Consider the following 17,276-nt stretch of genomic DNA (forward strand, 5'->3'; position numbering starts at 1 on the left):
GTAAGCATCTTTTATGTAAAAATAATGGAAACTGCATAAGTAACAGTAGGGAGTCACAAGTAACAATATTCCGCTGTTTAAACATTAGGACATTAATGCCATCTCATTGTACTAAATTTTATAAGGTCCTTTTTAAAATTAAAAAATAACATATCCCAAGGTGCTTCACAGACAAGTTAGCAGATAGATTTGCACTGCTTTAAGACAGGACAATGAAAACTTGGTCAAAATTTTAACTTTTAAGGAATGAATTAAAGGAGTCGGGAAATGTGGAGAGGTGGAGAGGTTTAGGGAGGGAATTCTAGGTTTTATGGCCTCGAGAGTTGAAGGCATGTCCTCCAATGGTGGGGCGAAGGAAATTGCATATCAGATCAGGATTATGAAGAGTACAGAGATCTCAAATTGTGTAAGACTGGAGGAGATGACATGGACAAAAGGTTATTGACCTGAAATATTCAGTGATGTTTTTTCCTCATAGGTGCTGCCAGACCTGCTGAGTATTTGCAGCACATTCTGTTTTCATTGTGCCGTACTCGCTACATGTCATGTCTCAATGTTCTCACATAATGAACATCAGTAAGCATCTTTTATGTAAAAATAATGAAAACTCCAAAAGTAACAGTAGAGAGTCACAAGTAACAATATTCCGCTGTTTAAACATTCGGACATGAGCTTAAGGCATGTCAGTTATCTTTGATATTCCAATATTTTCAACATTTTGGAGCTGACCTTTTTTTTACAAAAATAAATTGAAACCTTTTAAACTCATACAGTGAACATTTCAACCTTTCTCCAAACCATTCATCAACCTACAGCAATCACTGGAAAGTCGAAATCTGGATTATGATTTCCGTGGGTCAGAGCACATGAACAATGCAGCACATGCTGACATTGCAATCCTCCTTTGTTCCTGGAGGCAGTTCAGACAAACAGGTTTCTCACTCTTTGTTCATTACCTGGCTCTTGATGCATTGACTATTCTTTACTGTTTCCTCTCTCGCAGAGGGTGACATTTGCAATATAACTCATTATCTAGAACAATAAGATTGTTGATGGAATATTCTTCGACAGGGGAAAATGTTCATCTTTAAACCCCAGGCTCGAAAAGGAAATGTTGTATGGTGTGTACATATCTCCATGACGTTGACTACAGAATTAAGATCAATACAATTGCAACCTAAGGTAAAAAGTTATAATGTTCACTTTTATTACCCTAATCACATTATTTCTTGTTGCATCCCTGAATTCTATTATGTTTATATATTTTGTTCAAGGTGACAGACCTCCTATCACTTGCACGACAGTTTTCCTTTAATCTTAATGAAATGCCCAATACAAGCAGATCATCAGTTACTAAAGCTCAAGATTCTCACAACCTGTCCTGACACCTTCAACGATTCATGGAGATATACACACAGGTCCTCCTGCTCCTCCACCACCTATAGAATTGTACCCTTTATTTTATGTTGTCTCTCTGCCTTCTTCCAACCAAACTTAATCACCTCACACTTTGCACTAAATTTCACTCATAGAATTTACAATGCAGAAGGAGGGCCATTCGGCCCATCGAGTCTGCACTGGCCCTTGGAGGAGCACCCTAGCCAAGCCCACACTCCACCCTATCCTGTAACCCAGTAACCCCTCCAAACCTTTTTGGACACTAAGAGCAATTTAGCATGGCCAATCCACCCAACCTGCACATCTTTGGACTGGGAGAAAACCGGAGCACCCCGAGGAAACCCACACAGACACGGGGAGAACGTGCAAACTCCGCACAGACAATGACCCAAGCTAGGAATCAAACCTGGGACCCGGGAGCTGTGAAGCAACAGTGCTAACCACTGTGCTACCGTGCCGCCCACCTGCTATTTATCTGCCCATTCTACAAACTCAAGTTATCTTGAAATTCCACATTTTCCTTCTTATGGTTCACAATACTTAAAAATTTTGAATCATTTACAAATTTTGAAATTGTTCCCTGTGCCTCAAGGTCTAGGTCATTAATATATATATATATATATACATCAGGAAGAACAGGGAACATAACACTGGTCCCTAGAAACTCCTCATTAATTTTCCTCCAGTCTGAAAACCAATCATTCCCCAGTACTCTTTGTTTCCTGTCTCTCACTCAATTTCCCATGTTGCTATTTTTCTTTCATTCCATGAGCTATAGCTTTGCTCACAAATCTGTATCAAGTTAATTTTTATCAATTGCCTTTTGGAAATCCAGATACATCAAATTAACAGCATTGCCATCATCAACCCTCTCTGTTTCCTCATCAAAATACTCAAGCAGCTTATTTAAACATGACTTACCCTTAACCATTAGACCATAGGAGCAGAATTAGGCCATTCGGCCCATTGAGTCTGCTCCGCCATTCAGTCATGGCTGATATTTTTCTCATCCCCATTCTCCTGCCTTCCCCCCATAACCCCTGATCCCCTTATTTTTTATTATCTTAATAAATTAAGGTACCCAATTCAATTTTTCCAATTAAGAGGCAATTTAGCGTGGCCAATCCACCTAGCCTGCACATCTTTAGATTGTGGGGGCGAAACCCACGCAAACACGGGGAGAATGTGCAAACTCCACGTGGTCAGTGACTCAGAGCCGGGATCGAACCTGGAACCTTGGCACCGTGAGGCAGCAGGGCTAACCCACTGCGCCACCGTGCTGCCCTCTGATCCCCTTATTAATAAGGAACCAATCTATCTCTGTCTCAAAGACACTCAGTGACTTGGCCTCCACCTTAATTGACCTGCATTTGTCCAAGTGACTCTTAACTCTGTCCTGAATTATCAATTCTATTTCTTCCCCACCGATGACGTAAAACTGACTGGCTTGTAGTTACTGGGCTTATCTTTACACCCTTTTTGAACAAGGGTGAAGCATTTACAATCCTCCAGGTGTCTGGCACCAGCCCCGAGTCTAAGGGGGATTGGGAAATTATGACCAGTGTCTCCACTATTTCCACAATCACTTCCTTCAGTCTACTTGAACGCATCGCATCCAGTTCTGGTGCCTGTAAGGGTCCTTCCTGTTTATTCCCTGTTTATTTCCTTATTTCTCCTTTCATTTATTTTGCTGTTGCACTTTTGATCTATTAATGATTGATGGACATCTTACTCTAAGGCAAGCAGCCCATAAGACGCCTGTACCTTTAAAGGTACCTTTAAACAGAAGAATCCCAAGGCTGAGCTGGTTTAAACTGACAACTGCAGACTGACCAGTATCAGTGAGGACTCAGTTTTATTGATTGGCTGATGACCAATGAATTGGCCTAAAAGGTTGTGTTCTGTCCGGTAACAGGGGGCGATTGGATCTGATCCCACTGATGTTTTTCAGAGTCCCAAGGCTTGAATTTGGTTTCAGTTTTGATTTGGGCAGGCTGGTGAAGAGATCCAACTCACTCCCTCCAAGAAGATCCAGCTATTCTCTCCAGAAGCACTGTGAGTGTTGACTCTGTCTTCAGGCAGTCTCTGGGCGTTGTTCTCTTGAGACTGCAGAGACCTGAAGTCAAACCACGAGTGGAAAGAAAAGTTTGATTTGAAATAAAGTGTCTCTCCAGAAAGATAGAGGCCTGAAAGCAAATAAATGAACAGTCTGATGAGAAATAAGGTGTCTCTCAAGAAAGCCTGCTGCCTGTGACTGCTGCATTTTCTAAACTACAGGGGTTGCAAATGAATGAGTCTACAAAGAAGTTCATTACCAGCTGAAAACTAAAGGCTCTAGTCTGCAAGATCGCTGTGAAGAAAGTGCGCTAAAGAACCACCATTGGAAGCAAAGACTCTTAACTTTTGACTTTCAGCCATATGATTCTCACCCATTCCCCCTCTGTGCTTGTCTGTCTTGTGTGTGTGGGTAGAGGGTGGGACAGTTAAAGGGGGTAGTAGCTTTTAGTTTGTCATTAACCAGTTGAACCCGGGCCGAGATTCACAGAGTGGGTACAGTGGGTACAGTCATTATATAAGGAACTGAGGGCGAGTGTCCGCAGAAACAATATGAGTTTGGGATACTTTGCTCTGCACCGGGGGGGACCACTCTGTTATTTATATTAGTGATAGAGCCTTTGGCCATCGCTTTAAGGAGCTTGGGACTGTGGAAGGGAATAGTACGGGGGGGGGGGGGGAACATAGGGTATCTCCATACGCAGACAGTTTATTGTTAGATATATCAGAGCCGTCAGTGCGTTGATGAGGAACGTAATGGACATTCCCCGAATTTTGGGGTCTTTTTCAGGCTATCAATTAAAGCTGGAATAAAGTGAATACTTTGTGGTGTCCAGGCTGGGAGTGGAGGCAGGGTAGGGAGGGCTGTCATTTCGCAGGGCAGCAACCCACTTCAGGTATTTGGGGGTACAGGTGGTGCGGGACTGGGGTGGGGGGGGGGGGACTTTGTCGGTACAATTTTACAAGCTTGGTGGGGAAGGTGAAAGCAGATTTGGCAAGTTGGGATAGTCTTCCTCTGTCACTGGCAGGTGACAGGTGGTCCTGCAGGGTACAGGTGATTAAAATGAATGTGTTGCCGCGATTTCTGTTTCTATTTTAGCTTCTGTCGATCTTTTTGCCGGATACCTTTTTTTAAGGAAGGGGACAAGTTGATCACCTCATTTATTTGGATGGGGAAGTAGCCATGGTTAGGAAGGTGGTCCTGCAAAGAGGGCGGCAGGCAGTGGGGGTTGGGCCTCCCGAATTTATTATATTACTTTTGGACGGCGAATGCCGAAAAGATGAGGAGTTGTGTTGGGGGGATTGGGGGGGGGGGGGGCAGGGGGGGGGGGGGGCAGGGGGGGGGGGGGAGAGTCCCAGTGGGTTAGAATAGAGGAGAGTCTGTGCATGGGGTGGGTTGAGGCCGTTGGCAACAGCACCGCTCCCGATGGCCCCGGGTTAATACTCTGGGTGTACGGTGGTGGTGGCAACACTAAAGATTTGGAGGCAGTTGAGGCAGCATTTTAAGCTGTGGGCTTGGTCAGAGGAGATGCTGATTAGGGGGAACCATAGGTTTAAGCCAGGGAAGCTGTACAGGAGGTTTCGGCGATGGGAGTTGAGGGGGATCAGAGTATTAAAAGAACTGTTCCTGGGGGGACGTTTTGCGAGGTTGGAAGAGTTGGGGGAGAAATACGGACTGGGGCAAGGGGAAGGGTTTAGATACCAGGAGCTCCAAGTCTTTGCTAGAAAGGAGGTTCAGAGCTTCCCGATAGCGCCGACCCCCTTATAGTTGACGGCAGGGGGAATGGAGAAGAGGGTGGTGTGAGCGATCTACGGGAGGATTTTGGGGGAGGACAGGGTGTCCATGGAGGAGATCAAAGCCAAGTGGGAGGAAGAGTTGGGGGAGGCTATGGAAGACGGTCTGAGGTGTGAGATACTCTGGAGGGTAAACGCCTCAACCACATGCGCGAGGTTGGGGCTGATGCAGCTAAAGGTCATGTATAGGGCGCACCTCATGAGGACATGAATGAGCCAACTGTTGGAGGGGGTGGAGGATGTGTGTGAACGTTGTGGGAGGAGCCCCGCAAACCATGTTCCCATGTTTTGGTCCTGTCTGAAGCTGGATAAATATTGGAGGCAGGTTTTTAAGGTCATCTCGGGGTTAGTGCACGTGAACTTGGAACCAGGGCCCCTCGAAGCCATTTTTGGGGTTTCGGGCCGGCTCGGGCAGCAGGCAGGTGCGGGGGCAGATGATTTAGCTTTCGCCTCGCTGATTGCCTGGAGGCAGGTCCCGTTGGGGGTGGCGGTCATCTTCTCCACCCTGTGCCTTGGCTTGGTGGGAGGACCTGCTGGAATTTCTGACTCTTGAACTCTTTGAGCTGAGTGGGATGAATGAAGGGTTCTACAACTCATGGGGACTGTTAATCCTGCACTTTCGAGAATTGATTGCCATCGAATATTACGGGGAAGAGGGGATGTTGGGGCTATTGTTGTTCTTGATCATACTGTTTACTGATCAACTTTAAGTAAAGACAACCTATCCAATGCCACCTCATAAATTTTAAACCCTTCAAGTTTCTGAACTTATCTCCTCTTTCCCCATCACCTGGGAAGCATCTTGTTCCTTGGTAAAAACAGACGCAAAGTATTAATTTAATACATTAGCCATGCCCCTGTCTCCATGTGTAAATCCCCTTTTTGGTCCCGAATCAACCTGAGTCCTCGTGTTACCACTCTTTTACTATTTATATGCTTATAGAAAACTTAGGATTCATTTTCATGTTAGCTGCCAACATCTTCTCATACTCTCTCTTTGCTTTTCTTTTTTGTTTTTTAATTCCACTCTGAACTTCTATATTCAGCCTGGTTCTCAAGTACATTATTCACCTGATATCTCTCATTAGCACACTTTTTCCCACTTCATCTTAATCTCTATCTTTTTCATCATGAAGGGAGCTCTGTATTTAGTTTTGCCCTTTATTTCCCCTTTCTGGGACGATACCGTGACTGTACTTGAACTATCGCTTCTTTAAATGCAACCCATTGTTCAGTCATAGCCGTTCTTGCTGATCTTTGATCCCAATTTATATGGCTAGATCAATTATGACCCGATTGAAGGTTGACTTTCTCTGAGTTAATTATTCTTCCTCTGACTTGCTCCTTGTCTTTTTCCATTGCTAACCTCACCTTTATGATGCAATGACCATTATCCCCTACATTTTCGCCGGCTGAAAGTTAATCCACTTAGCTCAGCTCATTCCCAAGAATCAGGTCCAGCAGTGCCTCCTTTCTTATTGTACAAGAAACATACTACTGTGGAAAAGTCTCCTGGACACACAATAGGAATGCTTGCCTTATGTGCCCTTTGCACTGTGAACTTTCCATAATATATTCAGATAATAAAAGTCCACTATTATAACTACTCTTGCACCTCCCTGTAATTCCCTTGAAACGTTATTTGGAAATAAACCTGTCCCACTAATAGGTGGTCTATAGACTACACTGAGTAATGGAATCCATGTTATTTGATCCTCAACTCTAGCCAAATAGATTCTGCCCTTAACCCCTCTGGAACATTCTCTTTCTGTAACACTGCAATGGTCTTCTTAATCAATACCATCACCACCTTCCCTTTTTCTGCCTCTCCTTGCATCCAGGGATATTTAATAGCCATTCCTGGCTTTCTTTGAACCAGGTTTCTGTTATCGCCACAATATCATATTTCCACACGGATATCTGCATCTGAAATTTACCAAACTGATTTATCACACGCCATGCATTCGCACACATGTACTGCAACCCTATTAGACTTTAGATTTAGTGGCTCCATCCTTAAACATGAGAATCCCGTTTCAACAAGAACTTGTATTTATAGAGCAATTTTAACACAATAAAACATCACAAGGTGCTTTGCAGCAATATTACAAAACAGAAAAAGGTGCTGAACCAAATACGGACATTAGGCTGGTTGGCGAGGCAGTGGTATTGTTGCTGGACTAACAATCCAGAGGTTCAGGGCAAGATCTGGGGACCTGGGTTCAAATCTCACCATGGGCAGATGGTGCAATTTTTGAATTAAAAAATCAGAAATTAAAAGTCTAATGGTGATTCTGAAGTTATTGCTGATTGTCATAAAAACCCATCTGGTTCACTAATGTCCTTTTAGTGAAAGAAATCTGCTGTCCTTACCCGGTCTGGCCTACCTGTGACTCCAGATCCATGGCAATGTGGTTGACTCTCAAATGCCCTCTGAAATGTAGGGCAGATAGTGATGGGTAATAAATGCCAGCATTGCCCACATCCCATAAATGAATTTTTTAAAAGAACAAAAGTTTGGTCAGGCTTTAAGGAGTGTCTTTAAAGGGGGGACGAGTGCTGGGAGGAGGCTGAGGCACCTGAAAGTGGTGTTTTACGCGTTCATTATAAGACACGACTGGTAATATAACTCAACACATTTATTGATTATCTCATATAAATAAAGACTGCTATCGCAAGCCAATATGTTGTAACATTCCATACGAGAATAAATGCATCGAATGCACGTTGGGTGATTGTAATTGCCGGTTTTGTCCCTTTTCCAGTTCTCCTGACCGAAGGTACATTCTGTTTCAGCACCTTGGAGAGCGGCTGTGCGCAGGCGTGCCAGAGCCAAGTGGCCCCCCCTCCCTCTCCCGGCAAAGCCTTTTGATTGACACATTCAATAGCCAGTTAAAAAGGAGAAACAACCGAGGAAAGGCCAATGGGAGACTGGAAGGGGCGGGCCTCCAGGGTTGGTTGATTCAAACGGATGATCCGAGTTGTCTTCAAAGCACAAAACGAGGAGGCAGCGCGAAGATGGATTTGTGCCCCATTGAGTGCAGAGAGTGAGGGGAGGGAGTGAGGGGGCTGTACACCTACAATCATTAACAAAAAGAGTTGACTTTATGGAATACAAATTCCCTCTGGGTGGGATGAATGGGTTAAGTTGATGAAGTTTACCAGCGGATGGTATGATCCCAGCAGCAAACCTGGAGTCAGTGGATGCGATGGAGAGCAGCTGGTTAACGCAGAGGATGGATGACCTCATGTTGAATACTACTGCAAGGACTTACAATTCAACCGTGGGGCCACAGAGCTCCAATCTGTATGACATTGACATCCCCGGGGACGGGTCCCCAGCTCTGAGGATCAGCATCTCCATCGCCTATTCCATCGTCTGTGCCATTGGGCTGGTGGGGAATTTGCTGGTCTTCTTCCTGATGAAGATGAAACAAGGGCGCAAGAAATCCACCATCAACTTCTTCATCCTCAACCTGGCAGTGACTGACTTCCAGTTCGTGCTAACCTTGCCCTTCTGGGCAGTGGACACTGCTCTGGATTTCAGCTGGCCCTTCGGGGACGCCATGTGCAAGATCATCCTGTCCGTCACCGTGATGAACATGTACGCCAGTGTGTTCTTCCTCACGGCCATGGGCACCGTGCGGTACTGGTCGGTGGCTTCGGGGCTGAAGAGCAGGAGGGGCCGGGTCTGCTGCTCGGTGAAGTGGGTCAGTTTTGTCCTCTGGGTCGCCGCCAGCCTCGCCACCCTGCCCACCGCGCTCTTCTCCACCGCCAGCACGTTTGCAGGCGAGAAACTGTGCTTGCTGAATTTCCCGGACGATGGGCAGTATTGGCTCGCCCTTTACCACATCCAGAAGATCACGCTGGCCTTTGTCCTGCCCACCATCATCCTGTCAATCTGCTACTTACTCCTGGTGAGGTTCCTTGGACAACAGCACATCGCTACCAACAACCCCAAGAGAAAATCGCGAGTGACCCGGTCCATCACCATCGTCATGCTCTCCTTCTTTCTCTGTTGGCTCCCCAATCATGTTATCACCCTCTGGGGGGTCTTAGTTAAGCTTAACGCGGTGCCCTGGGACAAAACATATTACATCCTCCACGCCTATGTGTTCCCAGTCACTATCTGCTTGGCACACACAAACAGCTGCCTGAATCCGGTGTTGTACTGCCTGTTGAGGAGAGATTTTAGGAAATCAATGAAGGAAGCTTTCTGGAAGATGTCCTCGCCCGGGGTGACCCACCCGTGTGCCATTCGACCCTTTTCGGGCACCTTAAAACAGGAACTGGGTGAACAGGTGGGCATCCCTCTGAATATTATTGTGAGCGAGCACTGTAACGCAACTTCTGTTTGAATCCCAACAACAACTGGGAGACCCCAGTTAAACTGTTGTGTCCTGTGTCCTCGCACCCTGAGTGAGGGGCGGCGGGGCGAGTTATTCTAATAAACTCCTGCCCAAAACCAGTGCCCCGGCCAAGCCCAACACTACCATATCTCAGAGCACACAAGGGTTCAGGCAAGTGTGGAGTTCTCTCCCAGGCACGGATCATTCGCCATCCCATAATTGGAGATCGATCCTTTTTCTGTTTCTCTGGTAGATTTAGATTGGATTTGTTTTTTAAATGTGTTTTTAAGTCAAACCGTATTGATGGAATTCATCAAAGCCCAGGACAGGTGAATGACAATATCCTTCATTCCTGGATTTAAATGCATGGGATTTATTCCAGGATTTGGGGATGGGGTGAGGATTCCTGGGGCATGGGGGTGAACTTCGTGGCGGCCAACGTGTGAAAAACTCTCGCCAGCTTTGTGAACGTCTGATCACCGGGAGCTGGCGGCAGGGAGGCTGGATGTGAAAGTCAATGAATTGCCCCCATTCATTCAGCAGCTTGTAGCATCTCCGCCTTCAAGCAACCGGTTCAGAAACCCCAGTGAAAACGACAGGGGAAGCAACTGGGGGGGGGGGGGGGGGGGGGAGACGGAGTGATTCCCAGTGGAAAGGAATGTCTCGTCTCACGGAATAATTGCGGAATATTGAAGGAATTCTCGGTGAGGCGCTGCCTCTGATACCTTCGAGTGAATTTGTATTCTCTGTGTCTCTGTGTGTGTATGTCTGTGTTTAATCCGTGCGTTATTCTGAATGTTGATCGTGTAAATTAGTGACTGGCTTTCCGTCGAGAATTTGTGGCAACTCACTTTTAATATTCGGTAAGATAATAAAATGAAATAAAATGTCCTGAGCTTTTCTGTCATTGCACGAATTGAAATTCCTGGGGGTGACGGGAGTCCATCCCAGGAACAAATCCCACCCCTCACCCTGGGCGTTTTCTCCCTGTACAGAGGGTGGGAATCGGCAAACCCTTTGGGGCCAAGATTTCCACAAGTCATCAAACCTCGAGAAGGTTTTTTGTTTGCTAAGTATGTTCATGAATTGCAGGGAAATGTATTATCCCCCCCCCCCCCCCCCCCCCCTCCCATTCTCTGCATCCAGGGCAATGTATGGGCAAAAGCGACAATCCTGGTATGGGATACACACACACATAGCAGAATCTCACTTCTTTCTCTCCGAAAAGTAAAAAATGAAACAGCGCACCTCTCGAAACGAGTTCGAAAGGATTCTCCTCTTTCCTATTGACAAGGAGCATCGGTCTGACTCCGCCTGGAGGACGGTGCACAGCTCTGGCCTGGGTGTTATTTCAACTAAAGGTTCAGAAACAGGCGGAGGTTGTGTAAAACGGAATGATTTACAAGTCGATTACAGAACTGAGCGCTTCTACCGCACTGGGGAAGGCTGAACTGGTTGGTGTTAGGGGCCAGGGGTTAGAGAACCCCGAAGTGTATCATGGAGTTCACCTGACCCACAACTTTTAATAGATTGTGGTATGGGGAGCACACGGCCCACTCGACAGGTGTGGTACAGCAGAAATGGAAAAGTTTTTTTTAAAAGCTAAACAATGTTTATTCTATGAACTCAAGTTAACCTTTTTAAAACATGCAGTGAACATCTTAGCAACCATTAAGTCAAATACAACCCCTAAAGACTACAACACTAAGTAATCCTTTAAGCTTTCCTTTTAACATCCGTAAGACTTAAAACACCTTTTACCAAAAGCACATCAAGTTGAAGTCACTACTGTTATTAGTTTTAAATCACCAGGATCGATTTACAGTGTTTAGATTACAGAGAGAGATTCATACACCTTCTGGCTGTGACTGCAGCTATCCAGCTCTGAAAACGAAACCAAAAAACACCCTGCAGCAAACAGCCTAAAACGAAAGTAAAAAGCTGACAGACAGCCCCGCTCCATCCACACTCTGACATCACTGCAGTAATAAACACCCATTTCTTAAAGGTACTCTCACTACAGATACTTATAAACACACCCATTTATAAACACCCATTTCTTAAAGGTGCTCTCACATGACATTGGGACACTTTTATCTTGCAGTTAGAATGTGGAGTGCTGGCTAATCCGTTGGAGGTGTTTAACAACTCGAAGAGGGTTGATGGGGAGGGGTTTCCAGAGAAGGCCAGAAGTGTTTTTACTTTGGGGGCAGAATTGGAGACCATTGAATCTAAAATAGTCACTGATCAGTCTCATAGGGAATTCAGAAAGAAGGCATTTACCCAGAGAGCATTTACAATGTGAAATGGGTTACCCCGAGGAGCGGTTGAGGTGAATAGCATCGGTATTGTACCGAGGGGGAAAAGCACGATAGAGGGATGAAGGGAAGGATTTTCTGATGGGTTTGGATGGAGTGGGGGGGGGGGGGGGTAAGACGGACACCATCGAGCGCTTCAGCCAAATGGCCTGTTTCTGTTAGAAGAACAGAAAATGCTGGAAATGCTCAGCATTGCTGGAGAGAGAAGCAGAATGGATGTTTCAGGTCGATGCTCTTTCACCAGAATTAGAAAAAAGAGATGTAACAGGTTGAAAGCTAGTAAAGAAAGCAAGACCAGCATCTATGCAGTGCCCTTGGCAGCCACTAGATGTTGCAAAGACCTTGACAGCCAACAAAGCACTATTGAACTTAGAAATATAGAAGCTAGGAGCCGGAGGAGGCCATTCGGCCCTTTGAGCCTGCTCCGCCATTCATGATGATCATGGCTGATCATCCAACTCAGTAACCTGTTCCAATTTCCCCCCGATATCCTTAGATACCTTTAGCCCCGACTTCCGGGTGCGGCGATGACCAGCTGAGTCGCACGTTTCGGCAGCTCCCGGTGTAACGGACTTTGGGGCTCTTAATAAGAGCCCCAACGGCAATTTTAACGGCTAAAAGTACTGTGCAGTGAACCAGAAGGGAACCCCCCCTGGATACGGATGGAAAAAGGAGAGGAAGGTGGCCGGATTGCAGTGGATCCTTTAGAGCAGCGGCAAGGAAGGCAAGCAAAAACCAAGATGGCGTCGGAAGGTGGCAGTTTAATATGGGGCCCTGAACAACACGAGTTTTTGAAACGCTGCGTGGAAGAACTCAAAAAGGAAATGAAGAAGGAGCTGTTGGCCCCGATATTACAGGCGATCGAAGGGCTAAAAGAGGAGCAAAAGACCCAGGAGCGGGAGCTTCGGGTCGTGAAGGCAAAGGCTGCCGAGAATGAGGACGACATACAGGGCCTGGTGGTGAAGACGGAGATGCACGAGGCACACCATAAACGATGTGTGGAAAGGCTGGAGGCGCTGGAGAACAACGCGAGGAGGAACAACCTAAGGATTCTTGGCCTTCCTGAAGGTGCGGAGGGAGCGGACGTCGGGGCATATGTGAGCACGATGCTGCACTCGTTAATGGGAGCGGAGGCCCCGGCGGGTCCGCTGGAGGTGGAGGGAGCATACCGAGTGATGGCGCGAGGACCGGGAGCAGGAGAAATTCCTAGAGCCATAGTGGTGCGATTCCTCCGTTTTAAGGACAGAGAGATGGTCCTTAGATGGGCAAAGAAAACTCGGAGCAGTAAGTGGGAGAACGCGGTGATCCGCGTATACCAAGACTGGAGTGCGGAGGTGGCGAGAAGGAGGGCGAGCTTTAATCGGGCCAAGGCAGTGCTTCACAAAAAGAAGATAAAATTCGGAATGCTGCAACCGGCAAGACTGTGGGTCACATATCAAGGGAGGCACCACTACTTTGAGACGGCGGATGAGGCGTGGACTTTTATCGTGGAAGAAAAATTGGAATGAGCAGGTTATTAAAAAAAAGAACGTTTGAAACAAAGTGGTGGGGCGAGTATGGGGGGCGAAGAAGGGGGGAAAGAGGAGTTTTATGTTATTAATCCTGCGATGTGGTAACTTTTCTCTCTTCCACAGGAGGTGGTGGGGGGAGGAAAGGAGGTGGAAGAGATGGGGCGTTGGCCATTGGGGGTGGGGCCAAGGGGGAAGCGCGGGCTCGGTTCCCACGCTATGATAATCATGGCGGGAATAGGGAAGCAGGAAGGAGGGGGCATCGCACGGTGCGAGCCGAGGTCACGGGGGGAAGCCGAGGTCGGCCAGAGTTTGCTGACTTCTGGGAGCAACATGGGGGGTGTAACTACGCTAGTGGGGGATCTAGCGGGGGGGGGTGGGAGGGGGGAATTATTGGGCTGCTGCTGCTGGGGAGAGGGGGGAGCTGGTATGGGGTGGGATGGGCGGGGGGGCACCGCCTGGGGGGGACACAGCTGCGTGGGAACCGGGTGAGGAGCTGGAAAAAGGGGATGGCTAATCGACATGGGGGGGGGGGGGTAAAAAGCCCCCCAACCCGGCTGATCACATGGAACGTGAGAGGGCTGAACGGGCCGATAAAGAGGGCACGGGTACTCGCACACCTTAAGAAACTTAAGGCAGACGTGGTTATGTTACAGGAAACGCATTTGAAACTGATAGACCAGGTGAGACTACGCAAAGGTTGGGTGGGGCAAGTGTTCCATTCGGGGCTAGATGCGAAAAACAGGGGGGTGGCTATATTAGTGGGGAAGCGGGTAATGTTTGAGGCAAAGACTATAGTGGCGGATAGCGGGGGCAGATACGTGATGGTGAGTGGCAAACTACAGGGGGAGACGGTGGTTTTGGTAAACGTATATGCCCCGAACTGGGATGATGCCAATTTTATGAGGCGGATGCTAGGACGCATCCCGGACCTCGAGATGGGAAAGTTTGTAATGGGGGGAGATTTCAATACGGTGTTGGAACCAGGGCTGGACAGGTCGAGGTCCAGGACTGGAAGGAGGCCGGCAGCAGCCAAGGTGCTTAAAGATTTTATGGAGCAGATGGGAGGAGTAGACCCGTGGAGATTTAGCAGACCTAGGAGTAAGGAGTTTTCGTTTTTCTCCTATGTCCACAAAGTCTATTCGCGAATAGACTTTTTTGTTTTGGGAAGGACGTTGATCCCGAAGGTGAGGGGAACGGAGTATACGGCTATAGCCATTTCGGATCACGCTCCACATTGGGTAGACTTAGAGATAGGGGAGGAAACAGAAGGGCGCCCACCCTGGAGAATGGACATGGGACTAATGGCAGATGAGGGGGTGTGTCTAAGGGTGAGGGGGTGCATTGAAAAGTACTTGGAACTCAACGACAATGGGGAGGTCCAGGCGGGAGTGGTCTGGGAGGCGCTGAAGGCAGTGGTTAGAGGGGAGCTGATATCAATAAGGGCACATAAAGGAAAGCAGGAGAGTAGGGAACGGGAGCGGTTGCTGCAAGAACTTCTGAGGGTGGACAGGCAATATGCGGAGGCACCGGAGGAGGGACTGTACAGGGAAAGGCAAAGGCTACACGTAGAATTTGACGGGTACTGCAGAAGCACAGTGGAGGAAGGCACAGGGTGTACAGTACGAATATGGGGAGAAGGCGAGCAGGTTGCTGGCCCACCAATTGAGGAAAAGGGGAGCAGCGAGGGAAATAGGGGGAGTGAGGGATGAGGAAGGAGAGATGGAGCGGGGAGCGGAGAGAGTGAATGGAGTGTTCAAGGCATTTTATAAAAAATTATACAAAGCTCAACCCCCGGATGGAAGGGAGAGAATGATGGGCTTTCTGGACCAGCTGGAATTTCCCAAGGTGGAGGAGCAGGAAAGGGTGGGACTGGGAGCACAGATTGAAATAGAGGAAGTAGTGAAAGGAATTAGGAGCATACAGGCGGGGAAGGCTCCGGGACCGGATGGATTCCCAGTTGAATTTTACAGGAAATATGTGGACTTGCTTGCCCCGCTACTGATGAGGACCTTTAATGAGGCAAAGGAAAGGGGACAGCTGCCCCCGACTATGTCTGAGGCAACGATATCGCTTCTCCTAAAGAAGGAAAAGGACACGCTGCAATGCGGGTCCTATAGACCTATTTCCCTCCTAAATGTAGACGCTAAGATTCTGGCCAAGGTAATGGCAATGAGGATAGAGGATTGTGTCCCGAGGGTGGTCCATGAGGACCAAACTGGGTTTGTGAAGGGGAGACAGCTGAATACGAATATACGGAGGCTGCTAGGGGTAATGATGATGCCCCCACCAGAGGGGGAAGCGGAGATAGTGGTGGCGATGGATGCCGAGAAAGCATTTGATAGAGTGCAGTGGGATTATTTGTGGGAGGTGCTGAGGAGATTTGGTTTTGGAGATGAGTATGTTGGATGGGTGCAGCTGTTGTATAGGGCCCCAGTGGCGAGTGTGGTCACGAATGGACGGGGATCTGCATACTTTCGGCTCCATAGAGGGACAAGGCAGGGATGCCCTCTGTCCCCATTACTGTTTGCACTGGCGATTGAGCCCCTGCCAATAGCATTGAGGGGTGCCAAGAAGTGGAGGGGAGTGCTTAGAGGAGGAGAAGAACACCGGGTATCTCTGTATGCGGATGATTTGTTGTTATATGTAGCGGACCCGGCGGAGGGGATGCCAGAGATAATGCGGACACTTCGGGAGTTTGGAGAATTCTCAGGATATAAACTGAACATGGGGAAAAGTGAGTTGTTTGTGGTGCATCCAGGGGAGCAGAGCAGAGAAATAGAGGACTTTCCGCTGAGGAAGGTAACAAGGGACTTTTGTTACTTGGGGATCCAGATAGCCAAGAATTGGGGTACATTGCAGAGGTTAAATTTAACGCGATTGGTGGAACAAATGGAGGAGGACTTCAAGAGATGGGACATGGTATCCCTGTCACTGGCAGGGAGGGTGCAGGCAGTTAAAATGGTAGTCCTCCCGCGATTCCTCTTTGTGTTTCAGTGCCTCCCGGTGGTGATCACGAAGGCTTTTTTCAAAAGGATCGAAAAGAGTATCATGAGTTTTGTGTGGGCCGGGAAGACCCCGAGAGTGAGGAAGGGATTCTTACAGCGTAGTAGGGATAGGGGGCGGCTGGCACTACCGAGCCTAAGTGAGTACTACTGGGCCGCCAATATCTCAATGGTGAGTAAGTGGATGGGGGAAGAGGAGGGAGCGGCGTGGAAGAGATTGGAGAGGGCGTCCTGTAGGGGGACTAGCCTACAAGCTATGGTGACGGCCCCATTGCCGTTCTCACCGAAGAAATACACCACAAGCCCGGTGGTGGTGGCGACTTTGAAAATTTGGGGACAGTGGAGACGGCATAGGGGAAAGACGGGAGCCTTGGTGGGGTCCCCGATAAGAAACAACCATAGGTTTGCCACGGGGAGAATGGACGTTCGCTTCAGCCTTGTCTTTTGCACTGATGTGCTGGGGATATTTGTGGAGCATCCTCCTCAAGTGAGTTGATAATTGTTCACCACCATTCACTACTGGATGTGGCAGGACTAATCCGTTGGTTGTGGCATCGCAAAGTTTTGTCTATCACTTGCTGCTTATGTTGTTTTGCATAAAAGTAGTCCTGTGTTGTAGCTTCACCAGGTTGACACCTCATTTGGCTCCAACTCCATCTCCAGGTTTGCTGACGATACGACCATGGTGGGCCGGATCTCGAATAACAACGAGTCAGAATACAGGAGGGAGATTGAGAACCTAGTGGAGTGGTGCAGCGAGAACACTGTCTTCCTCAATGGCAGCAAAACTAAAGAGCTGGTAATTGACTTCAGGAAGCAAAGTACTGTACACACCCCTGTCAGCATCAA

At 47.8% G+C, this 17,276-nt stretch overlaps 1 protein-coding gene across 1 annotated transcript; it reads left to right on the forward strand.

Moving 5' to 3' along the window:
• Positions 1-8,253: 8,253 nt before the first annotated feature.
• LOC140387144 (relaxin-3 receptor 1-like) lies at positions 8,254-10,177 on the forward strand. The gene has a single exon (XM_072470153.1). The coding sequence runs from the start codon at positions 8,421-8,423 to the stop codon at positions 9,603-9,605; it is 1,185 nt and encodes a 394-aa protein (XP_072326254.1). The 5' UTR covers positions 8,254-8,420; the 3' UTR covers positions 9,606-10,177.
• The last annotated feature ends 7,099 nt before the right edge of the window (positions 10,178-17,276 follow it).

This window comes from Scyliorhinus torazame, chromosome 12, assembly GCF_047496885.1.
Source record: "Scyliorhinus torazame isolate Kashiwa2021f chromosome 12, sScyTor2.1, whole genome shotgun sequence".
NCBI lineage: Eukaryota > Metazoa > Chordata > Chondrichthyes > Carcharhiniformes > Scyliorhinidae > Scyliorhinus > Scyliorhinus torazame.